This window comes from Xiphophorus hellerii, chromosome 7, assembly GCF_003331165.1.
Source record: "Xiphophorus hellerii strain 12219 chromosome 7, Xiphophorus_hellerii-4.1, whole genome shotgun sequence".
In the NCBI taxonomy this organism is placed as follows: domain Eukaryota; kingdom Metazoa; phylum Chordata; class Actinopteri; order Cyprinodontiformes; family Poeciliidae; genus Xiphophorus; species Xiphophorus hellerii.
In genome coordinates this window covers 15,081,109-15,107,238 of record NC_045678.1, presented here as the reverse complement: position 1 = coordinate 15,107,238, position 26,130 = coordinate 15,081,109, and the positions used below count along the sequence as shown (strand labels likewise).

The 26,130-nt window shown below is 36.3% G+C and overlaps 2 protein-coding genes across 3 annotated transcripts; one reads left to right on the top strand and one right to left on the bottom strand.

Moving 5' to 3' along the window:
- Positions 1-131: 131 nt before the first annotated feature.
- On the bottom strand, positions 132-10,223 carry klhl6 (kelch-like family member 6). Its single transcript, XM_032567882.1, has 7 exons — positions 9,967-10,223; positions 9,723-9,888; positions 5,826-6,275; positions 5,488-5,725; positions 4,839-5,041; positions 3,462-3,675; positions 132-1,121 (listed from the first exon to the last, which is right to left on the bottom strand). Exons 1-7 carry the CDS (start codon positions 10,221-10,223, stop codon positions 823-825), a joined length of 1,827 nt encoding a protein of 608 aa, XP_032423773.1. The 3' UTR covers positions 132-822.
- Positions 10,224-13,768: 3,545 nt separating this feature from the next.
- On the top strand, positions 13,769-24,005 carry LOC116723257 (immunoglobulin superfamily member 2-like). Of its 2 annotated transcripts, XM_032568016.1 has the most exons (9): positions 13,771-14,149; positions 16,250-16,621; positions 16,711-17,130; positions 17,276-17,674; positions 19,146-19,520; positions 20,086-20,457; positions 20,549-20,941; positions 22,306-22,689; positions 22,782-24,005. In XM_032568016.1, exons 1-9 carry the CDS (start codon positions 14,080-14,082, stop codon positions 22,967-22,969), a joined length of 2,973 nt encoding a protein of 990 aa, XP_032423907.1. In that variant the 5' UTR covers positions 13,771-14,079; the 3' UTR covers positions 22,970-24,005. The 2 variants fall into 2 exon arrangements, with proteins under 2 accessions (XP_032423908.1, XP_032423907.1); XM_032568017.1 differs by lacking the exon at positions 22,782-24,005 and having other exon boundaries at positions 13,769-14,149; positions 20,549-20,945; positions 22,306-22,476.
- Positions 24,006-26,130: the final 2,125 nt, after the last annotated feature.

Here is a 26,130-nt window from a genome sequence, read left to right as displayed (position 1 = left end):
CTTTGTTTTTGTTCTTTGAAGTAAAATAATAATTTAAAAAAAACAATGTTAATTTTCAGTTTCATGATAAACTAAATACAATTCTGTCATTTTAGTTTAACACTTGATAAGGTACTTATTTTCAAAGGACCAAGTGTAATTCATAACTTTATTTAGTAGAAATAGGTAAAAAACAAATAGCTGTTTATATATTACAGGAACCTAACACATGACTTATACAATCATGGGAAAGACTGCTTACTTGACAGATGTCCAGCAGACAGTCATTAACAGGGTACAAACAGACACTAAGCAGAAAAAAGGTAAAAGAAGCTGGCTGCTCACACAGTCATGCATCTAAGCAAATTAAGGGAAAGTTTAGTGGAAGGAAAATCTGTAATAAATTAAGGTGCAGAGTCAACAGTAAAAGGTGAGGGAAGAGAGAAAAAAACCCTGAAAACAAGGACAATGATTTGTTGCTCAATGATTCAAAGACCAAGATTAAAATAAAATTGTCTTTTGAATTGAATTGCTGAAATAAATTGCTATTAAATCATATTCATTGTGTTAAGATTAATCTTTACTGCTGAAATGTCATTAATACACATATTTATACCCCAGAGAACACAAAATCAAGGAAAGATATTAACAGTTATTTTTAATCAGAATAGAGCTCAAGAAAATATATATTTATATTTTAAACTTTCACTGCTTACATTAGTACAAACACAGTAATATCTCATGGTAAAGTGGCAAGTGAATGAAAAAGATACACTTTCCCTGCATCATTTTGATATCTTACTTGCTGTAGCAAAACTAAAGTCTGGTACATGAAAGCTTGTGTCATTGGCACTCTGACGAAGGTGTGACTCTGTGAATGTGCGTGTAAGACTTCATGAGCGTCACACTGCCATGATGAGATACGCCCAACGGTAGGACACACTCCTCTGTCAACACCCCTCGATCCACATCCCAGCACATCACCGTGGAAATCACTTGGTTCTTGTTATCCCTCCCCCCTGTGATAAAAAGTTTGTTGTTGCAGGCTGCGATGGCACAACTTGCCCTCTCCCCCAGACGAGCCACCAGGGACCAGGAGTCGGACAGAGGGGAGTAGCAGTACATGGCGTGCATGGCACCACCTGGAAGAGCAATAAAGAATTGAAGATGAGCTAAAAGTTATGTCATAAAGCATACAAGCTACTAAAATTGGGGACTCAAATATTAATGAATATTATGTATCTACTCATTTTTTATCTTCGCTCATTTGTAAGCACATAGGAGTATGTGTGTGTACCAACACACATACTCCTGGACCACTGCTTCTGTGTTTCTTATGTCTGTTCAGCCTCCATCCAGCTGTCACAGGTTATCCTTAACCTAGTTTTAAGAATAACCAGCTTATGGACCTGGTTATCCTGGTTAACCCGGTTAAGGCCACTAACCAGGTTAAGGTAAATACTAACCTGTTTGCCTGGTTAAGACCCTTAACCAGGTTAAGATTAACCTTAACCTGGTTAGTGGCCTTGTTAACCTTAACTGGCGTTATTGAAAGCCACATATGGATTTATGTACTGATAAATGAGTGCCTTGTTGAACTCTTCATACCCCTTGAACCTTTTCCCAAACTTCAGTGTATTTTATTGGGATCACGTGTGATAAACCCACACAGAGTAATTGATCATTTTGAAGTGAAAAAAGGGGGATAGATGGTTTCCACATTAAAAAAAATGTTTTTTTAAATAAAAACAAAATCTTCAAAGTTAGCCATGCATTTGCATTCAGCCCCATGATTTAACAGTTTTGTAGCTGTTCTTACACTTGGTTACACATGGCTTCTGCATGGAAAGCTTAGCCTCATCTGACCAGCTTCTTTCACATGTTTGCTGACTGCCATAATTGGTCAGTGGTAAACTGTAGAAGGGAATTGTTTTGTCTTTCTACCACCTAATCTTGCCTCATTTTTTTAAAGACAAATTTGTGGACTAATAGTTGTCCTACCAAAAGATTCTCCCATCTTGTGCATCTCTGCAGATCCTCCATATTTACCATGGGCATAGACGGAAAGGTAGGTGAGTGGATCATGATCTCATGGTTGGTTTGTACTGCTCTCGTCATTTTCACAGGATGTATTGAAATTTAATGGCAGGTACTTTTACCTGCCATTAAATTTTATTTACAGTGAAGGAGTGAAAGTGAGAAAATGCTCACTACACTTTTCACATAATTATTATTTTTTAATTTGAAAAGCATGTTCCATTTGTCTTATATTTCAGAATAATATGTTACTTTCCACTGATCCATTGGTCTAAAAATGTCTATAAATATGTCAAAGTTTGTGCCTCCAGTTAGTATAGCATAATTTTAAAAAGCCCAATCAGCAATGATACCTATTTTACGCACTGTTCTCCAATATACTCACTAAATAAAATTAATAAAGCTACAGAATATGGCGAGGATGTAGTGTTAAAATATTATTTTCTTGCTTTTATGCACACTTTAGATGTTACCAACATGATAAAGGTATGGATAACTCCTCCGTTATTTGAAATTTTGAGGGGTTAGAAACTGAAATCAATCCCAGCTGTTTTGAAGGACAAGTTCTTTGCAGAATGTTTGAGCATTGTTCATTATGCATTTCAAATGGTTCATGATATATGAAATGTTTGGGTGGGTTACTTTTCTCGTTTGAAAGTAAGATATCTTGGTGCCTGGACTCTTGCAAATTTTGCAGAGAATGTGGTTTGGCATAGAACTGGTGAGATAATGGTTTGCCTTTCCTGAGGCTGTGAAGGCTGTGTTCCACTTTTGCACCTGTGCATGCTGGTTGTCCTGTAGTGCAAATGCAAAAGCAGAACTTCCTCTGAGAGGAATGTAGCCTTTGATAATATGTCTGTGACTTTGCTGCAGTTTAAGCCACATGTTTGCATTGAAATAAGTCTACGTTGGCTTTTACACTGTCAATATTATGCCAACCAGAAAAGATAACAAGCAATTTACAACATCAAACCATGTTGGTACAGCTTTCACAGAAATGAGCTAAAAACCGCCAAACACTTCAGAATCATTTTGCTATGCATGTTGAAGTGCTAAATAGCAGTTCTGAATGCAGTGGCGAATTTCACACATCGCCATGTTCTCAGCAGCAACATTATTGTTTTAGGGACTTTGCCTTGCACATGAAGAATTTGACATTGTATTTTATGCATTGTAAATAATTGCAGATTTCAGGTTTTTTTTATACAGCCTTTAATTTTTTATTTTAAACTTCAGAACTCCTCAGTCTTGCTGTACCCTGTTTGAGCATTTTTACATTTTACTGGTTTCACATACATAATGACCAAATATTTTACAAAAAAAATTAGGAATATTATCTTTGTGCCACAATAAGCTATTTATCTAAGTTTCCACACCTCAGATAATATCTTTGTTTATATCTCAAGTAACATCCAACTTTTTTTTAAAAAATACTTCAAACTTACCAACGACGTAGATGCAGTTCTTGAATGTAACAGCATTGGTGCATTTGGTTTCTATAGGGATGGGTGCCCGCAGTTCCCAGCTGTCTGTTCCTGGTTCCCAGCACTGAACTTTATCTGTGGCTAGTTTTCCATTAGGACCACCACCGATCACATAGATCCATCTGCCAAAGCTTGCTGCAGCAAAAGAGCTGACACCCACTGCAAGAGGTGTCACCTGTGGTAAATACATAAAGAAGTCTACTAAGCAAGATAATATCAGTAAAGGGAGCTAATGTGGTAGTGATTCACAGATAAATCTCTGTTTAAGTAACATTTTTTAATTGCACACAGTGTAACATTAGGTGATATTACACCTGACCAAGACCTCCCATCATTCTCTAGGCTTTCCATGGTTTTTCAAACTTTGCCAGATTGCAGCAAATTTGAAAAAAAATGTATTTGTTTGTTTATTAGGATCCCCATCAGCCATTGCCATGACAATAGTTACTCTTCCTGGGGTCCACATCATAAAAACACATTATTACAAAAACAGTTACACATGTTTAATATAACATGTGTAAGAAATATAATATAATTAAGTGATAAATTTACAATTATAGCACTAATAACGTAATTAAACCGGGCTCCTTTAAGCGCTCTAGCATTTGTTACATTTAAAAAAATGTGAAGGAAGGGAGTTTTATTTGGGGAATTCTAAGGAAGGCAAATATAATCTTGCCTCACACGTAATAGTGAGAACATAGGTTTAATCCTGCTTTTCTCTTCCCTGTTTTATCACAATGACAGTGACCAGAAGTATGATATCTAAGATGTTTCCCCACAATCTGTAAAATTTTTCTAAGCATATTGGAGATTTGAAACCTCCCAAACCTCAGATTTATGCACCTCCAACATAATTTGGAGCTTTGTTGTGGTAGACTCCATCACTGTTTTCATCAGTTTATCAGCAGCAAGAGGAAGGTAGATGGCTTTACAAAACACAGTACATATCTGTTTGCATGTTTTAAATGCCATTTTTGACAGCAATACATCTTGCATCTTTTAACTGCACAAAACATTCCTTAGTCTATGAGCAATCAGCCAACATGCACATTTCAGAGGTGTATGCACTTGTCCTTTGCGCTGTATACCAATGCTGGGAAAGTGAGTGTTGCATTTCTTTACATTAACCCCACTTATTGGGATAGTGTAATAAAATAAAAAAAATTGAAAAATGGCTGGGGAAGTGGACTGGGGATTCTGTGTTTCTGATGTACATGAGGAACTCTTTAAGATCATCCATGTTCAGGGGAATTTTTAATACTGGTGTGGTGTAATTCGAATATAAAAGGGGACTTAGAGACATCAAAGTCAATTTTGAACTAAATGTGTATTTACCTGTGTCCAGCGATTGTGAAAAGGATCATAGGCTTCCACACTAGCAAGCCTCTGAATCCCATCAAATCCACCCAGAGCATACACTTTTCCGCCATGAACTGCCATCTTGTGTCTCCAGCGTCCATTCAACATTGACTCAATTTGGATCCACTTGTCCAGGGCGCCGTTATATTTCCAAACATCGTGTTGGGTCTCTTTACCACCTACAGCAAGCAAATCATATAAGGAAAACGTCACCTTTCGCCAAGACTTTATATCCCTCTATCCTAACATGTAGACTAAAGATTAGTCTTGATGCCTGCATTGGAGCATGTGGTCATATCTAGGTTTAGTGCCAACAGGCCCATGACCTTGTTTTAACTTTTGCAGCGTGCGTCAACCTTGGCAGTAAAAATACCCAAAGTTAAAATGTCAGTTCCTGGGTTGGGAAACGCCTAAAACCACAGTAACTGTTCTGCAGAAGACACCACGCCTTCCTGTTTGTTTTGTTCTCTAGTAAACTCAAAATTTATCAGTTCAGCCATCACATTTCAGTTCCAGTAAAGAGAATATATTTTGGAAGCAACAATTATGATGGAAGATATCAATAAAAATTTATGGTGGCATCATATTTCAGTCTTTATGCATAAGATTGTGACTGATTTCTCACCTGATATGTAAACTTCATTGTGGAAAGTGATGCAAGAAAACTCCACCCACTTCTTGATTTGGGTCTCATCTTCCATTTCTGTCATTGGCAACCGGGCCACCTCCAGTCGGCTGCGTCTTAGAGGATCCAAGCAGGTGACAGTGGGAATAAAGCGTTCATCCTTAGTGCATCCTCCAATGATCAGAAAAACTTCTGACAGAAAGTGCTGCACTCGTGGTTTGGTTCGCTCTGAAACCACCTACGAATACGTCAATGATAAAGATAAATATTTGTGTAGCTCTCAAAGCTGTTTTTAATTTTAAAAAGTGAGATAATTTGTCTATTTAATGGATACAAACCTCTCTACCAGAAAGATGATACATGCGAGCCTCTTGCAGCAAATAGAAAGCCTCAGTGCAGAGACGTATCAGCTCATCTGACTCCACTTTCTCCACAAAGTACGCCGGCTCCAACAATGGCAACCGCACATGTGAAAGCAAGCTGGCCAGTAATGGATAGCGTTCATCTTGCTGGGCTCTCACCCAGCACATCAGAGCTTCAAAGACACACTCCTCACACTTCACATTGAGGTCATCCCTCTGCAGGATGGCCTCCAGAGACTCTGCAGGCAGCTCTAAGAAGTCCTTTTGCTGCACCACCTGAGAAAACTGAGAGGTGATGAAGTCCTGAGCCCTGGTCCTCAGGGTGGGCAGAGCGTGACTGTCAGCCAGATTTAGGATCCCTATGCAGGTCTCTAGATGAATAGAGTTGCTCAGAAAGCTTGCACATGCATCGACCACACGGAGGAACTGAAAAAACAGAGGACATTTTTGTTTATTACAGTCATCCCTGGCTGACACAGATTTACAACACTCATTACAATAAAAGTAATCAATCTTAAAACTGAGGAGGTGTATTTTCTGATGTCATTTTAAAACAGTTCTCCAAAAGGCTTGGAATGCTGTATGACATAATGTGGTAATATTAATTTCTTTAAAGGTTTAGTCAGCTCTAGTGACCTCTTTTTGACAGTCGTCAGACAGGAAAATGGTTGTTAGAGAGCCTGCATTCAGTCTACATGGTATCCGGCTGCTGAACAGGCCAGTGTGGCAGTTGTCCCCACTAATTCTTTTATAGCTTTGCATTTTAACTCAGTTATGTGACTCGGCATCAGAATATGAATCCACTGCTTTGTCATATTGGCGAAAGGAAGTCAGATGTCAGAATGACTAATATTTTCAGTAGTTAATGGTAAAAAAAAATAGCAGTCTCTTTCTTCAGAAGTGTACATACTACTTGTAGATTGACTAACCCCGTTATCCAATGGAAGAGCATAACCAGGAAAAAGTCATCATGTACTCGTCTTATGCAGCTCAGTCCTAAGATCAGCTTGCTGTTCTATTATCCAGCTTTACAAGCACCACACATTATGTGCGTCCCGACTTGATCAGTTGGATGTTTCCTAATTTGTTACATGTCGTTTATTATGGAAAAAAAAAGTTGATCATTTTCCATAAATGATCAAATATTATCCAGACATATATACTTTTCTTGGATACTTTGATGACTGTCTTTGGATATTAAAAAATAAACATACTTTTCATGTAGTTTATCTTGGGAAAAAAAGGGTTTATAAATTTCTATAAATTATAAAAATGTTTCCAATAATAAACACACTTTTCTTGGAGCAACAGTGACTGTGAAAAGTTCGCACACTGCAACTTTTGAACTTTATAACTTTTAAGATGTCCGCTTTAGTCATATCAAAGATGTTCTATAAAACTTCTTCTCTACAGGTCTTACACATTTTGTGAAGCAAAAACGAAGCGCAGCTACAAATTGACAGTTATCCACAATTGTCCATGTTCAGACCGCTTTATGTAAATGACAACTTTTGTAGAACCATACACATAATTTTAGTGTTGCTGTGTGGAAAATAAAACACACAATCATTTTCCATTATGACGCTAGCAACAGACGTGATGGTTTCTGTGTTCCACTATAGCTTTTTTAAACTCATGCTTTAAATAGAAGCTAAATCACTCATGCCCTAAGATATTTCTTTATGCCACAAGAAAGTTTCCTGTTTCATTCATTTATCAGTAATATACGAAGTCCCTAAAAACAGAAGCACTTGTGAGTAATATTTTTATGCATTTCAGGCACTTTTCTGGTATTTATGATGGGTGTATATTGTTTTAGGAAATGTTCTAGTCCTCACAGTGATTTCCACCATGTAACTGTTGTTATGTTTGATTAGCTTCACTATGGAAAAGTTTTTGATTTTATTTCCATCCATTTGCCCAGTCGTGTGACTGTCTTCATTGTTTCTGTTTCTGTTTGTCAGCCGTTGTGCCTGTACATGGTTCTGTCTATATGGATCATGAGGTTTATAGATACTTCACTGAATTTTTAATAATATCATGAACTGACATTAATTTAGTTTAGCCATCTGAGTGAAAAAAATATCTGTCTAGTAATAGTTTTTCAATATGCACCAAAGGTAAATGGCATTTTCCTTAATACATGTATATTTTTGTTTGAGAACAGACATCAAAACAAAAATGGAAAATAAATTTAGCTCTTAAGTAAAAGTATTGATTTGAATTGTTAGGCTGACAAATATGTTGAAAATATTTTTTGATCTGATTTTTAATCATAATTTGGTATAGAAAAATATACTTATCTCAACAATTATAATAATTCTCAACTCATCTAAATCATGTCTGACTTTAACCACATTTATGGCTGCAGGAATCACTAAAACAGCAAAAAGGAATCAGCCTAAATTCTTGAGTTGTTGATTGTCAAACTCCAATGCACAAATTGCTTTCTGCAAAAATAGAAACACAAAAACACAAACACCTGCCTCCTCTGTCAAACTGCACAGCTGTGCAGTTAATTTAAATCTAAATGGAAAACTGATCCTGAGTGTAAACAACAACCAACTTTCACTTCCCTATTAGAGTAACTGAGATCTTACCCCATTAAGTGTGTGTATCGTATCCTATAATAGGAAAGGGGTTTTGTGAAGTGAGAAGACAATTTATAGTTTAAATGAGTTTAAATGATGTTCAGTGTTCAATTACTAGAGCTACATTTTCTGAGTGTACTTTTTTGCTGTTAGTTTTCTACTATTCGGCACTGTCTCTTTTAACATACCGTTAAATTAATCATGTGGTTATTAGAAACCACTAGCTGTTAATATGAAGCTTTACAGAGATAAATAGTATTTTACCTCCTTTGCATATTATTACTATAATTAATTTTACCACACACAACATGAGTGTTAGAAAGCTTACATAATGAAGCCATCAAAAGCCATCTTCGATAATCCATTTAAAATGTCGAAGCATTCAGAAAGTCAAATAAAATATTTTGGAATGGGCTAATTGGCTTGCAATCTTGATACTGACATATGGGGTTATGGTAATAACCTTTGTGTTATTCATGTGTCCCACTCATTTCGTCCCTTCACCAATTCATAGCCCCACTTCATCGCTATTGCATTTTGAACCTGTAAACAAACTTTTTTTAATACCCATTTCCTTGAACCCTGGTGTATCAGGGTTTTTTCTCATTGTAATTCAAATGTATTGTGAATTTTGAGGATAAATTATAATAAAAATACTCAAACTTGACAAATAATAGAATTTAATAGTAAAATGTAATTGCAAACTCTTTATGGTACCTACTATATTTCCATTTGAATCAAAAGACTCTCGTGAATAATAACAGAGAAAGACCCTTGATCCAATCAGAGTCAGCCACTTAAAAGCTCTAAACATGTAAGCTTTGGATGTTGATTTAAAATTATAATTTCTATTAATGGCAAATAAAAATTTGGTCAGTTTTTTACAGCTTTAACGTATTTGCAGAATTTCTGAGTGTTTTTTTTATTCCAGTGTTTAGTTTTGTGAAGATGAATTATCATAACATTATATATCATTATATTCCAGTTAAGGTTGGTTAACAGATAATGGCCCCTAACTTTATCCTACAACCTCATACTGGTAGGTAATGTTCATAGGCCTCACATAACTAAATTGACTTACAATAAGCAGTCAAGAAAATTACATCAAATTATTGAATGTCAAAGCAGCAACAAATATCCCACTGCCTGGTAAACTGTCGCATGATGGCTCGGGGGTAGACGGCACTATTTTGTATGGGAAAAAGTCAATCATGAAGCCCCCATGTGAAAGTTGTTTGAGATAAACATTTGAGAATCTTTATAAAATATCAAGCTGCTGTACCTGAAACTGGCTGGCTGCCTCAAGTATTCTCTGGACATTTGAGTGTGTGAGGAGGGCTCGGCTGGTGTAGGTGTACTCCAAGAGAGAGCGCATGGTCCCGCTGTCCAAGCCTTTTATCTCCACACGCTCCTCATGACTCTCCTTGAGGCCACTGCAAAACATGGCCCTATTCAAGCATACATCTGGTCAGTGAAGCTAGAAGTCCCATCATAATACCTTCACTGATAACTGGATTGTTTTTTACCTGAAGTACTGACTGGCAGCAGCCAGAATGGCCCTGTGGCAGAGGAAGTCTTGCCCTTGAACACAGAGGGTCACATCGGTCAGCTCTCTGTTCACCCTCAGGGTTTCCATCCCTCTCTGCAGCTCCACAGGTAGGCCTCCATCTTGCCAGCATAGCTCACTTGCACCTCCTGGTTTCTCTTTCTCGTCAGTCAGACTGGACCCATTTGCGAGTGGCGACACTGGACAGTCTGTCGTCCTTTCCAGTGAGTCACTCATCTCTCTTTCCACCAGTAATTTCCACTGAGGTAAAGTTTCCACTGAAGAAAACCAGTCGGCAGCTTCCGAAGCACCTCAAGGCTTCAAGAGAGAAGAAAAAAAAAACAAACCTTTGTGGTTCACAGTGAGAGCAGTTGTGTCGCTTTGAGATGAGGATTTGTTGTTTTTTTCTCTTCTGTCCTCTTCATACTTCCTATTCCTGTTCTGTGGGGAACATGCGTGTGTAGCAATGCTTGTTTCTAAGCACTTCCTCTTCGAATGTGCTGATCAAATTTCCCCTAGCTTACCTAATATTCCTCTTTTTGCAGAAAAAAAATGATTCTAGACTTCGTGCTGTAGACCTCAACAAAGAGAGATAATAGTAAACAAAGACAAAGAGCAGCTTGAAGTAGATGTCTTGTATTCAACTCTGTAGTTACCTACTCTCCTGTACTCTGGCTGATTTACAGGGAAAACTTGCTTATACTTTAAATGAGAGATGTACACAAGTTATCCTTTTACTGCCACTTTTACCAATTTTGAGGCACAGCAAAGAAAATATCTTAATCTTTCTCATTCCAATCATTTTGGAAGAGTGAACAATTAGTCTTATGCTACATCTGTGTGAACTACAATGCGTAAAAATGTGCTCCCTGGGATCTTGGCTTTATATGGCAACTAAGAATCCATGCTGCATGGGCATTAGTACAAAGTTTCAACAGTCAGTGATAATATTAAAAAAGTGTCATCGGGAAATCCTGATTGGCACCAACTATCAATGATTTGAGAATTTTTTTTACATCTATTTGAAGGATATTTTGTCCAAGCTTCTTTGTAAAATTGTATGAATTAGGTCACCTATGAGGTTTTTTGAACATAAATATCCTGTTTAGTGTCATGCCAGAAAATCACGATTAGATTTTGATTCTTACTTTGACTGAGCCACACCAAAACCTTCATTTTGTTTTTTGAATCATTTGCTGGTTGATCCATGAACTGTAGTCAGACACTCTCCTTTATGATTTTGAGGTAAAGACAACCTAAAATCACAATTTGAAAACTGTGTTTTATATTTACTCTGCTTATCACTGTCTGATGATAAAATTTGTTTGAAGATTTTTTAAAGAAGGAAAATACTTTTTTATAGAACTGGAAAGCAACAAAAGTTAGAGCTTGGCATTTGGATGCATTCATACTGGTATAGTCTGTCACAAATGAATCTCAATAAATTATTATATTTTTGAAAAAAGTTTATGTATCATATGTAAAATATTCATTGCACACACAATGAGGGATATTAAAAGCAAATCAGTTAATTGAAGGAATTATGAGCTACTGCTATTAAAATCCAAAATAAAGTTTCTTCAAAAATTTTAATATTAAATAGTAACAAGTAATAAAAAAAGAATAATTAAGACAAAAACATTGTCATAGCCCAAATAAACATGGGGATGACTGATGTCTTCACAGCTTTCAACACAATGTCACTAACCCCCTCAACAAGAAGTGTAAGCCTCGAAAGGTCATTGCTAAAGAAACTGTCCACATAGTGATTTATCAAGTACATTCACAGGAAGTTGGGTGGGAGGAAAACATAAGTAGAAAAAGGTTCACAAGCAACATGGATTACTATAGTAGAGGAGATCGAAAAGCACAACCCATTTAAGAGATTCAGTGTTGTAAAAGTTTCAAGAACCATTACACACAGATGTACTCAAGACATGAGGTACAACTGTTGTGATTCTTTCTTAAGTCACACTTGGCCTTGAGACAATTTCAGAAGCATCTTACGATGGCTCAGTGGTCTATAGTTACTTACTCTCCCCTACTTACTTCAGTGTAACTCCTAGTTACTTACTCCTCAGATTTCAGTAAGTTTTGTATTTTATTTGGAAACCAAAATCCCAGGTTGAGAGACACAGAATCTATGCTGCCTGGGCAATAGTGCAAGGTTTCAACTTCTCAGTGATAACATGAATCATGTCATCTGATGGTTTTGGTTCACTGAATATCATCAAACTTTAAGATAACACAACCATACAGCAGGAAGTTTTAGACTACCTTACGTTTCCCTCTGCTGGTTTAACGATAATAGTATCACTGTGCTTCATTCACCAGCAAACTGGCCTAAATAAGCAATAGTGAATTTGCGGTCAAATTCAGCAATTATCTTCTCCCCTCTGGTGGAGGTTTCAAGAACTACAGGTGGTAAAAACCAGATTTGTTCATGAGTCAAAGATGCAGTAATGTAACAAACAATTCTACTTTTGGAATGTTGACAGTAATTGAAAATCATATTTATTAATTTTTTTTCAATTCATCAGTTTCAAATAATGTAACAATTAATAAAATCAATCAATGTTTTAGAAAACAAACTTAAAAATATATGCATCTGTAATTAATTTGTAATACAGTACAAATTAACTGAATATTAATTTGTACAATATGTAAAGATTCTACATATTATAATTGAAGTTAGGCTTGAATATTCACAAAGAATATTGTGATGGGAATTTGGCATTGACAATTGTAAATAGTCAGAATGTAATATGTAATCAATATACTACACTAACAAATTTCATATGTAAAATAACCAAGACTTAGTAATATGGAATAGAAAAGATGATTGAAATTCAAGTGAAATAGAGAAGTTAAAGGGGGATTGTAATACTGATAAGAATAAGTAGTGAGTCCAAGAGAATGGTTACTACCAAGGGGTCAGATTAAGTTTACAAGAGTCAAATAAAATCAAAAGCAATGAGTGGCAATTGTTAAACAATCAAAAACTACATATGTTTTGCCAAGACCTAGCATTTTATTGCAAATTTCTGGAGGGTTATGACCTCTGATTCGAACAGCTTCAGCTTTAGATGTCAAAGATGGTAGAGAGCATCTAGTGGCACACTGTCACTGTGGCGTTCATGTATTTTAAATTTCAGAAGCAAATATTTTGGTGATATTTTAATTTGTTGAGAAGAACCTGTGCATAATTTATACTAAAAATATATATATATATATTGAGTGATAAACCAGATAAAACACAACACATGGGAACTATTTCATCAATGTTAACGACAATTAATTCAGCAGTTTGCTTTGTCAGGGCAGATGTTCACACAGTAAAACTTCAAAAAAAAAACTTCTTATATAATATTGTAGCTAGTGATTTGTACATAAAAGTTCATGTCTTTGCAATTTAAAGTAATAAATTAAAACCAACAAATACAGGAGCAGCAAGATGGAGAACACTCTTTTAGACACGGGCACGAGTTTAGACCATGAGACAAATCTGCAGGTCTGACAACTTACCACTAGGTAGCAGTGTTGTCCCGTTAATGTTTTAAGGGCGCATTTGAAGTCGTTTTAGGACCAAATTCACGCTGCTTAGAAATATGTAATTTTTTTTTATGTTACTTGTTACTTAGCAACGTATATCAATCCCGCATCGATTTGTGGAGTTTAAAAAAAACATTAAAATATGCTATTATTGTTATTATCATGGCTATACTAATACATGAACAGGTATGATCTGTTCTGTGGGTGTTGCCCACAGCAGTACTGTCCACTGTACAGTAACTTTTCACAACTATGCATAAAATAAGTGCCTCTAGTCTGTAACTTTAGCATTTGCGGCTTGTCTTCTGTTCCGTCTACCGATGTTAACCAAAGGAAGTGCTTACTCAGAACTGGAACAGCAAGTCGTTCTTTACCCCTTTTAACTCTATTACCTACTCGCTGCGCACCTTTTCTCTTGAGATCGTACCGGGAAATGTACGTTTCTTCCTCTTGCTCAACATCGACGAGAAGACTAAAGCAGTCAAATTAGCTTGACAAGGGACACTGGTGTGCTGCGAACAACGTCTTGCATGCGTTCACAATGAAGTTCTCGGTGTTCTCCCTGTGGAGACCCTTTTTATTGATTTTACTGGGTTTATTTCTACTTTCCGGTAAGTAGGACAACTATTGTTGTGAAACTTATATTGTCTTTCGCAAAGCCACGTTAAAGTCAACGTGTAATGTGAGACTTATTGGGGCTATTTATTATTAATAAATTCAACTTTAATTGACTAGTTTTATTTTAGATAAGTCACAGAAAAGGTAAACGTTACAACTCAGTTTTAAGTTTCTAATAAACTTTGCGTGTTTCTATGATTACCTTGAAATCATTTTTGACGTCTGGCAGCGAGTTCCCTTAATATTTAGTCTCGTTTTGGGTCGTTATTCTTAATAATTCATATTAGGTAAATTGAAGCTAATGAATTACCTCTGATAATATTCTTAATACAAAACACCGCTGTTTAAATTGAATCTTACTAAGCCCCTGTCTTTGTAATTGCAATTTTATATTTAAAAACTTTGAACAGCAATACATTATTATTATTATTAGTAGTAGTAGTAGTAGTAATAATAACAACATATAATTAATGTTTTCTGTTTCCATAGGAATCATAATAATGATTATTATAGTTATGATTAGTAGTAGTCGTGATAGTAGTAGTGTTACTGTACTGTAACATTACATTCTCTGTTAATGTGAAGACTAAAATTTCTTGTAATTTTCATATTCAGTTCTTACCTAGTCGACAGAAGTCAAGTGATGTACTCTTAAAGCAAGATGGTAGCAAAAAATGCACCTATAAATAAAGTCAATAAAACCAATATAAAATATTAGGTATCAAGAAATAAAATGACATGGTGGGAGCTGGGGTCACAAGACAAACAAAAAGAAAAAATACCAAAAATGGATAATTCATTGAAGCAGAGTTCATAAGCTTTGCAGCTTTTTGAAGGAAATTTCACTCAAGTCCCTTTGTTCTACATTTGATACTGCTTAGCCTTCTGCCTCTAGGTCATGGGTTTGATGCTTCCCTCAATATGCGGGACACTGTGCTCCACTACGTGCTGTGGCTGATATTCTCAGCTGAGGGAAGTCAGTTACTTTGTTTTTTGGTAGATTTATGCTTTCAGCAGCCAAGCACTTCCTGTCTGGTGATGCCGTGCATACTCACCACCTCAATAACTGAAAAAAGGTCTGTATGAGTCAAGCTTGCTTAAGACCTCTGTTGAAATACAGACATGATCGTGCCTTATTTATGATGCCTGCTGGGAAGTCTGTGTACATACATATAAGGACAGTCACCTCCAGCCTCAAGCGCGTTGGAGCCTCTAACATCTCCATCCTTCTTCCCATCAACTTTGACCGGCTTCCTTGTCTCTGCTGTGGGAAAGCTGTCACACAGTATGATGTTTCTACCGCCATGTTTAACTATTTTTCAGTTTTCTCTCAACAATGTTTTTTTTTTCTTTTTTTGCTATCTTCCATTAAAGTCAGATATGTGGAGAGCATGATTAATAGTTTCTGTAGACAGATTCGTCAAACTGAATTATGGATTTCAGCATTTCCTCCAGAGTTAAGATAGGCCTTTTGGCTGCTTCTGTGGTTAATTCTTACCGTTAGTTTGATGGATGGCCATGTTTTGGCCATGTCTTGTGTCTTATGCTTTCCAGTTTTAAAGGATATTGTTTTATATAACCTAACCACCATTCAATCATCTTTACAACCTTCCCCTTGACCAATCTGCCCTGTTTCCTGATCCTCATGATGCTGTTTGCTTGAACAAACCTACGAGGCTTTCTCAAACCTCATGGATTTATACTGAGATTAAATTGTACAAAGTTAGACTGTATTTACAAAGAATTATTTGATGTCAGAGCAAATGGGGTGAATAAAAATAGCACTTAAAAATATATATTATTAAAGAAAAACCATGGATCATGTTACTTCCTGTTCAACATTATTTAAAATTCTAATAGAAGTAATTAGAGGGAGTACAATTGCAAATAACATTAGGGTCATGCCTTTCCAAGCCCACAAGTCTTCTGTACATGTTTTGAATATCTGTCCATTCATTATATCATCAAGCAAACACATTTTACAAGCCAATGTAAACACTAGAGCTTCAGTGTTTCATATTGTTTCAAAAACTCTCAATCATTACCCATTACTAATTTCATTATCTCTGTTTTGTCTTTGCTTTATTTCTTAGAGGCCAGAGTGAACACTGAGATACAGGCTGGGCCCCTGTATCGTGTGGTTGGCTCTCTGCTCTCCATCTCCTGCAACACAAGTGGATTTTCCAATGTCAATTCTGAAAAACATTTTCAGATCCGCATGAAAGATCCTTCAAAGCCCTTTCACGAAATTAATATCATGAGCTCCAAAGACCAAGGCTTTAGCTATGCTCGTTTTATTCCTCGTATACAAAACAATGAGATGTCTATCAAATATGTTGATTCAAACTCAATCATATTTGAAATAAAATACCTAAAGAAGGAGGATGAAGGGGTATACGAATGCTCCGTAGTCAATCCAGAATATAATTACAATGGAGTCTACTCTGCAACGACAGTTGTTAAAGGTAACTAGTTATTCTTTTAGCTGCCACACCTGAAGGTCTGGTTATAACATGTAATTGATACAATGTTTATCTTTCTTGCATTGCCACAGTGATTGACAATTCCCTAAGTGTTACATCCAGTGACCCCCCCACCTCACCCAGCTATAATGAAGGGGAAGCTCTCTCTTTGACATGCCAAGCCTCCACCAACACCATCCAGCACGTCCATCTGGCTTTCTCTTGGTACATCCGTAAAGAAGGGGAACAAGACGCTAAATCGATAATTTCTTTGGACAGAGATTTCACACTGGTTCCAGGTGAGGGTTTTGAGCAGCGCTATAGAGATAAAGCCATTAGATTAGACAAATTAGATGAGGCCACGTACAGGCTTAATATTGCTGAGCTTGAGCCGTCAGACCAGGGTCAGATCTACTGCCAAGCTCAGGAGTGGATCCAAGATCCTGATCGTTCCTGGTACAAGATTTCTCAGAAGGATGCAGAGGAAATTCCCCTCACAGTCAAAGCTAAAGGTAAGATGAAGTAACCATTTAATCTATTTTCATTAGTGCCCTGAACTAAGTGGCATGTCTTGAAATGAATCAGCACTTGTTAGCATATTTTTATGGCTACTCAATAAGAAGTTAATGGTGTCTTATATTCGTTTATTCTGTGTAGTGGTGACAAGCATGTCGGTTGTGAAAGTGAGTCTTTCGGCAAATAATGCACTCCATGAGGGGCAGGAGCTGTTGCTGTCTTGTGGCATAGATGCACAGAACCTCGCAAAACGGTTCTTCTCCGTAGCATGGCTCTGGGAAGGAATTGAGTTGGCCAAAATTGGCCCTACAGGCATTCTAACTGTGAGGCAAGAGTATATCGACAGAGAGAGAAATGGGGAGCTGAAAGCCACGCGGACTAGGAATAATAACTATCAACTCAGGGTAAAGCCAGTGAAAACTACAGATAAAGGGAGTTACAGCTGCAGGGCATGGCCAGAAGAGAGAGGAGAAGATGGAAACTTTAATCAAGGAGCAGCTCAAGACGCCCAACCAGTGGACATCACCATCTTTACTCCAGGTTGGTTGAGATGAACTCATACTAAAATAAATCTTTGCATAAATTATCCTTAATTCCGAGACAGTGCCTTGTAAAATGATTCATACCCCTTCACACACTACGTTTTTGCACAAGAAGTTACTCTAATGTGATTCATTTTAACTGTTAACACCACTTAATAGTCAACTGTGATGTGGCTGGAATGTGATGTATGGTGTGAAACATTTTTACAAATTAAAATCTGAAAGGGTGACCTGCATCTGTCTTCAACCTATTTAACATGAATATAATTTAAATATATTCATATATATAAAACAGAAATGCACAGCAAACATGTGACAAAAGGTGCTTTGCTAAAAAAATAAAATAAAATAAAATAAATTTTGAACTGTCTGGCCTTTGCGTAGCATGCTGTATATAGTATAGATCCTAACACACCATCCCTATTGTAAAAGATGGGGAAAGACTTGAGACTGAAGCAAAGGTTCATTTTCCTATGACCATAAACATGCAGCAAGGCCCAATGACTCTGTCAAAACGCAGACCACAATCTAATTAAAAATATGTGGCAAGTAGTGCTGCAACTAATGATTAGTTATTCTATCAATTATTCTGACAATTGATCAGTTAATCAGATAAAAAAATTGCACATTCTGCAGATTTTTCATTTTTATGCATTATATATTAGAAATAAATTAAATGTGAAAATAAACAAATAATTTAATTCATATTTTAAAATTAAAAAACAAACATTTTACTGCCTAAATTGGAATAACGTAGCATAGCAAAAGATATGTCTGCAGCTAAAAACATACTTTTAACATCAACTTGTTAAAAGCTCAGCCCTTTCTGCTTGACTTAACATCAACATTGCACTGGGCGAATTTATTTGGATATACTGACTAATACTTGGATAACAAAAAGTGCTTAATAGGAGATTATTTTTTACAGAATTTGAATCAGGTGAATTTTAAAATGCATTGCATGTTTATAGAGAGAGAGAGATATTTCATTATATTACAAAAACTTGTGGTGAGACTTAAAAACTGCCATTCACAGAGATTTACAATCCAACTTTACTCAGCTTGATTGATTTTGCAAAGAAAAACAGGCAAATATTACACTCTGATATGCATATTTGATCCTACAAAGTGGGGACTCAGGAGGATAATACCAAGGTAAACCACGTTTTCCATATTTAAAAAGAATAAACTTTAGAAAACATGTTACTTCTCTTCAATGCTTCAATTTATTCTACTTGTGTCTATCAAAGTAGAATTGATTGATATTGTTTAACTTATTAGAATTACTCCAAATTTGTGGTTCTAAGATAACAAAAAGTGAAAGTATTCAAGGCTAATACATTTTTTTGCAAAGGAGTATACATTATATTTCAGTGATGAGAGGTTGCTGATGACAATGTTGATAACATTTTGCTTTCTGTCATCATTTTGTCAAACCCAGTCACATCTGCTGCCTTATCTGCTTACAGAAAGTGGACTCTCAGTCAAAATGGAAAACATGAAGCAACCTGTTTCCCCAGGAGAGAAATTAAAGCTCATCTGTGAAGCTGATGGGGTCAAAGGTCAGCTCTCTGTCAGCTGGAAACGCAAGGCCACACCTCCCACGTCATCTTTGTTTGCCACCATCATCAGTCTAAATGAGAACGGTGTCACAGAGAAAGCTGAGGCTTTTACAAGTCGTGAGGTGACAGTGACGCGTCCGACGACGAACAGATTTGTCTTCGAGCTGGCTGACGTTGCAGACTCTGATTCGGGAATCTATGAGTGCATTGTCTCTGAAACGCAACCCAGCGGCAGAACTCAAAGCCAGATTCAAAATGTCAACGTCACTGTGAAGTCTATTGGTAAGACGTGTGTTTGTTTTACATAGTTTATTCAAGATAAATGATGAAACCTACACATTTTTTTTAAAGACAGCTGATTAATAAAGATATACTTTCTATCTGTGACAAATCAGACAAACTGTTGGACAAAAAGAGACATTTAGTGGTCACATAGTCTACCAACTGTACCAGGAATACCACACACTTTGGTCACATGAGCCTAAGACTGAACTTTTCTTGTGTGAAAATATGAATGTGGAGATGCACCATACTTAACCTCCACAGTTAACAATGTTGTAGTAACTGTAGTAACTGTAATGCTGGGGGTATCCTGACCTCATCATGACACTTTTAGATGCTGGATGGCCTGTTGCAAGATTGCCTTCAGGTTAAAAGAAATTATCAAAGTTCCCTGGTTGCTCAACTTAGTATTTCATAACTCCTCTAGTGATTACCCTATTGCCAACATTTGGTCAGATTATAATATTACATATATGAAAATGTAAAAATAATAATAATAATAATAATTTCAAGTTTAAAGATATTTTACTTTATCCATTTCTTGCCATTTCAATTTGTGTCTTAGATTCAATGGTAAAGGTGGTACTGAGAAATCGAGACCCTTTGGTGACTATGGGAAATGACGTACAATTAATGTGCAAAGTATCAAGTCCACGTGTGCCGATGACACTTACTTGGAGCCAGGAGACAGAAGACACCAACCTTAATACCATAGTGGTACTATACTCAAATGGTTCCATCAGCTGGTCTGGAGACCAGTACCGTTACCAAGTGCAGGTGGACAATCAGGGTAACAGTGTCATGCACTATCTGAAAGTCCTTCGTGCCAGCCACAGGGAAGCAGGAAAATACCAATGTATGGTGTCAATTTTCCTGCATAACGTTTACAAAAAGCTTCCTGCATCCAATCTGGTGAATGTGAAGGTACAAAATCCAGGTAATGCAGAAATTTGATCACGACATGTTTTGTAGCTTTGTTTTCAGTTGTCACCTTTGTACCTCTACTTATTTGTCTCTCATCTTTCTAGAAAACAAACTTGCCCTATCTCCCAGTCACACCATTGCCCAAAGAATAAATACTGACATACAAATTGATTGCAAAGTTACCTCAAGAACATCAGAGTTTTCTCTATATGCCGTCACCTGGGAACTTCAACAAGATGCTGGAACTAAGACCATTCTGACCTCAGACCGTAATGGCATCACTACATTTGGGCAACAGATTGAAGAGAGTCATAGGAAACGGATCAGCATGAGGCGCACTGACGGACCTACTTTTGAACTAACTATTCAGCAAGCCAGAATTTCAGACAAAGGCATTTATATGTGCAAGGTGGTGGAGTACCTACAAGATCCCTGGGGAGAATGGTATTCACTCTCAGATAAAAATTTAACCACAGTCGTTGATGTCACTGAACTAGGTAAGTTTCTACTTTCTTAATTAAAATTTTCTTTAATCATTTCTGATTCTAATGTATTTTACATTCTTCTCTTCTTTTTATTTATATCCACTGGCTTCATTTAAAATGTTTAAATACATCGCATGTTTATAGAGAGAGATATATATTTCATCATGTTACAAAAACAAACGTCAATGTGTTTTATTGGTATTTTATGTGATAAACAGACAGAAAGTAGAGCATAATTGTGAAATGAAACTACCATAAACTGCATATCCAGCTGCAAGTATTCTGAGACATGTTTTTGCCAGCTTTGCAAAGATATTGACTGAAATATTCTCTCATTCATCTCTGCAAAATAGCTTAAGCTCAATCAAATAAGATGGTGAGCACATGTGAACATATTTGGCCACAAATTCTAAATAGGAAATAGGTCTGGGCTGTTCTGACGCATGCATGATCTCTGACCCAAGCCATTTCATTGTATCTCTGTCTATACACTAAGGGTTCTTATTCTGTTGTAAGGTCAAAATCCAAATCAAAGTGTTTTACAACCGCTGAACAAAATTCCTTCCATGTTTAACTTGTGTTCTCCTCAGTTTGTCTTCCCATCAACTAACCATCTCCCATGTCACTACTGAAGAAAACAAGCAAATAGCAGAACTGGATTTAATTGAGGGGTTTTGGTGTAAATAGGGCTGAATACTAGACCATGATAAACTTTAAACCCATATGTGTGCCTTCTTCACATTTATGCTCTTCTTTGTCAGTCACGCAAAATATAGTAAAATGTTTGGGAGTTTGTAATTCTAATGATACAAAATGTCTGTAAATTAATGTGGCAAGAGTGTTTTTGCAACATACTTTACATTTTGAAGATGGAGTAGATTAATGTATGTACCTAAATAATACAGTATTACTTTTGTTCTCTAGAAATGCAACATGACTAGAGTAAAAAAAAAAGATAGGTGTACTTTTGAAAATCATTCCCAGGTACACCTGTGAATTCACACCTATGAATGGGAACTGTCAAGGGCTATCAGATAGCCTTTGGTACTTCCCCACAAAGGCTATCTGTAGATCATGTCAGTGTGAATTTTGATTACTCGAGTTGCAAAATCTGACTTCTCTATTTCTGTATCTGCGAGAAGGCCACTTCTTTTCTGACTGTTGTGTAAAACACTTTTCTCTCAGGATTCTTTCATTGCACAATCTACTTCTCACTGCGCCTAATATTTTTATATGTATATTTTTCTTCTCTTATGATGTTCTTTGTTGCAAAGCCATTTAATCCCCTTAACTTTTTTCCAGGAAGTTAGGTTTTGCTTTATTAATGCATTCAACTAATATTTGCTCAATATATCATTTTATGCATTTTCTCACAGAAAAAAAATTGTCCATTGAAAAGAAAGAGGTAGAGATGAACATAAGCATTGCAGAGGATTTCTCCATTCCCTGTCACATCACCCAACAATCCAGCAAGGAATCCCAGTTCCAGGTCACATGGTTTTGGCAGCAAGGCACCAAAGTTAAAACCATATTTACAGCTTACAGAAATTCTACCTTACAAGCCAGAAATAAGAATGTCGTTGTAAGATATGATCACTCCTCCCCTCACCAATTTGACCTTACAGTTTTAAAGTCTAATTTGGAAAACAGCGGCATATATTTCTGTGAGGTAGAGGAGTGGATTCACGCTCCTGCTGATGGGTGGAGGAAGCATGCAGTGGAAAAGTCTGGAAATTTGAACGTGACTGTTGATGCAGAGGGTAAGCTCTCTATACCATTGAGCTAATTTTCTTCTTGGGTGTTGCAAAATCACAAATGTTGAGACTTGCTTTTTATTGCCACTTTCTTCCAGGGCAAGTCGAAGCTGTGACTGATCTGACATGGCGAGCCAGTACTTGGATAACAATATATGTAATAACTGTCTCAATCTGTTTATGCATCATAACAATTCTGACGTGCAAGCTGTGCAGGAGAAAGACTTCAGGAGGAAAGAACGCAGGTCATTCTCTCTGGACAGAACAGGTCCCCCTGGACACTTAGCTCTGAATCAGTGAAACTAGAGCAATGTACAGAAAAATAAATCTCTTATTAAGTCTAAGAAGTATATGAAAAAGGTTTTAATATGTACATTTTATTTTACTTTGAACATATTTTTTATTTTTTTATTGAATCTGTTATTGTTAAAAAAAAGTTTTACTTTCTATGCTGGTGGGAATATCTTAGCTTTTATGAATAATTAAAATTTGTTACTACTCTGAAATGAAACAAGCATTTGTCAGATTGGAGCTAAAGTCTCTCTACACACTCATTTTTTCAGTTTGAAGCTGGAAGTTGAGGTAGGCAGCAGATTTTGTTTGTGGTTTGTGCAGCTTTAAAAACATTCTTATTTTATGTTACAAAGTGTAAAAACTATGGATTTTTTTGTTATTTTTTCATTGGAAATTATCTGAAGCTTTGTGTGTCCAGAACAGCAGCATGTCATAAAATGTGGCAAGATTTGAAACCCTTGCAAAAAAAAGGAAGAAGCGGAAGTTTTCTGCGGTTGTGCACATGATGACGGTAGACAGTCTGCAAGCGGTGCTTGTGACAGACATTCTCACAATCAGGACATCTTTTTCTTTTTTTTTTTTTTGAGAAAGACGCAGGCTTTCAGGGCAGTGTTGGTTAAAACCTGCATGTGTGCATGTTATGCTTCTCTTATTTTGCAACTCTGATGAGGAAATCTGATGATGTTAACATTTCTTATGCAAGTTATTCAGCTGGCTGTGTTGCTGAGAAACAGAGTGGGTGTTTGTGTAACCTGTTTCTTGTGGCAATGACTTAATTTAATATTTAAGTTTTTTTCAAATATGATATATGAAATAATAATATGATATAATAAGCATTTCTGAAATTGACACAGCATGGTTTTCACATCCTTGTTGGTTTAACACAAACACCCCCCCCCCCCAAACAGCAGCTTCTGTCAAAATAGCCAACATTTGCAGGTGCCTCTAAGCTCCTACATGCATGTTAAATAAGCATGCTTATGTTACAGTACTATTTTTTTTAAAAATTAAAAAATCCAAACAAATGAGATCATAATATCTGATTTTTTATTTTTTAAAGGACTAATGTCACATTGTTGCGTTGAATATTGCTACAGTGTTATTACAAGTCTGCCTAAAATATCACTCGGGCAGCTTCAGTTGATCAAGAATGTTTCTATTCATATTCTCACTAAAACCAGGAAGACAGAGCAGATCACCCCAGTTTTAAAGTTCCTACAGTGGCTCCTTGTAGCTCCAAGAATAGACTTTAGAATACTTTTACTAGATTATAAATCACTGAATAAATATCACCAAAATACATTAAAGATCTGTAGTTGTTGTTGAATCTGAAGAGGAATAAAATTATGCTAATAGTTACTAATTATGTTGTCTGGCTGTTTTGCACCACAGCATGTTTTTATCAAAATCAAATGTACTGGGCCACTCTGATCTAGAAAGCCAGGAAGGAATTCAGATTTTTAGAGATGTGTAAATAACAAATTGCTAAATTGCTGTAAACAGCCAAATCGTGAGAGGTTCCAGCTGGACAGTTCTGGAAAACTCATAAGGTTACAGCAAAACACAAGCCAAGAGATCTGTGTCAACCAAAGGGCAAACTGGACTGGTTGAGAACAGATTTGAGTGTAAATGCACCCTGCTCTCAGCGAGAGTTGAAGGTTGCTGTGTCGTTTGTTATTAGCCACTTTTTCAATCCTTTAAGATCACTCAGGTCTTCTGGTTGAAGTCTACTCTCCATCATAATAACCAGAACAAAACATGGAGAAATAACATTTAATTTTTATGCTCCGTAAAACTGGAGCAAACTTCCAGAAAACTGCAAAACATACAAAACACTGATTCTCTTTAAATCAAGGCTAAAACCTTACTGGTTTAGGACTGTTTTTAAGTAAGTGGAACATTGATCAACAAATTTGATTCATATTTATAATAAATAATAGATATGATAATTTTGATGATGGCATTTCACAAAATGTAGCATTTATTGCTTGTTTCATAATTGGTCAACGTATAATTTTATGATGTAATGGACTTTGAACTGCCTTGTTGCTGAAATCTGCTATACAAATAAACTTGATTTGAAAAAGAGATTTTATCTCAAGGCTATTCCTGGTAAAATATTGGTTAAATAAATGCACTCCAAACAAAGTTGTGTTCTTTTTGCAAGATTTTTTGTAACATTTTGCTCAGTTGTGTCTCACAGCAAAAAGCCGTGGTCCTCAAACATTTCCGAAACATTTGAGGGGTCTCCCTGACAAAAGTTACCAGTTGTCAGGAGAAAGGTATGAAAAAGAATCCAAAAATGCTAAAGTAGACCAGTGAAGACAGTTATCATCAAATCATCAAAAACTAATAAAAAAAATGCTCATCAGGGAAGTTTACAAGCCTAAAATGAACTGTATTGTAAATGTGACAACAGTTGTCGATACTCATACATTTAAGAGCAGGTAGGGTGAAAAAAATGGAATTTGTTTCTGGGGATAAAATCAACCTGGTATGACAAAATTGTGCAAAAACAAACTTGTATGGTCTCCTGAAAGCATGTGGTGAAATGTGCTATGACCTGATGGAATAAAGGATAACCATTTTGGACTTGATTTCAAAAGGTATTTTTGGTGCAAAATAACATAAGGGTTGCATCATAATGCTTTGGGGCTGATTTTGTTCTACTGAAACTACTGCTTTAGTCAAGGCAGAGAACAGTTTCAACCACCACTCAATATAGGCACAACATTGAGTGGTTAGTTAGAACAGCAAACAGGAAGAGGACCATCATCTTTTTTGCAGAACCAGAATCAAATGCTAGCATCAAAATCAACAAAAACAAATCAAGCATAACACAGAAACTAAATCCAATTACAAATCTGCAGGAGATACACTTGATAGAAGCGTTTCATTTTTGCGTGGAAGCATGTGAAACTATTGCCAAGTTAAGATGTGGCATTCTGCTACACACCTATCTAGATATCACAAATGTTTGACAAAAATCAAAAGTCGTTACAATTCCAACAAAGTATGAGGTTAAGGGTGTAAAGAAGCATGCAACCACATTGTTTTAGGTTTTATTTTCCTCATAAAGGAATGTAAACTGTAGATGGAAGACATTGGTCAAAAACTACTTTTGCAACAACTTAAAAAGATCTAGATTTAATT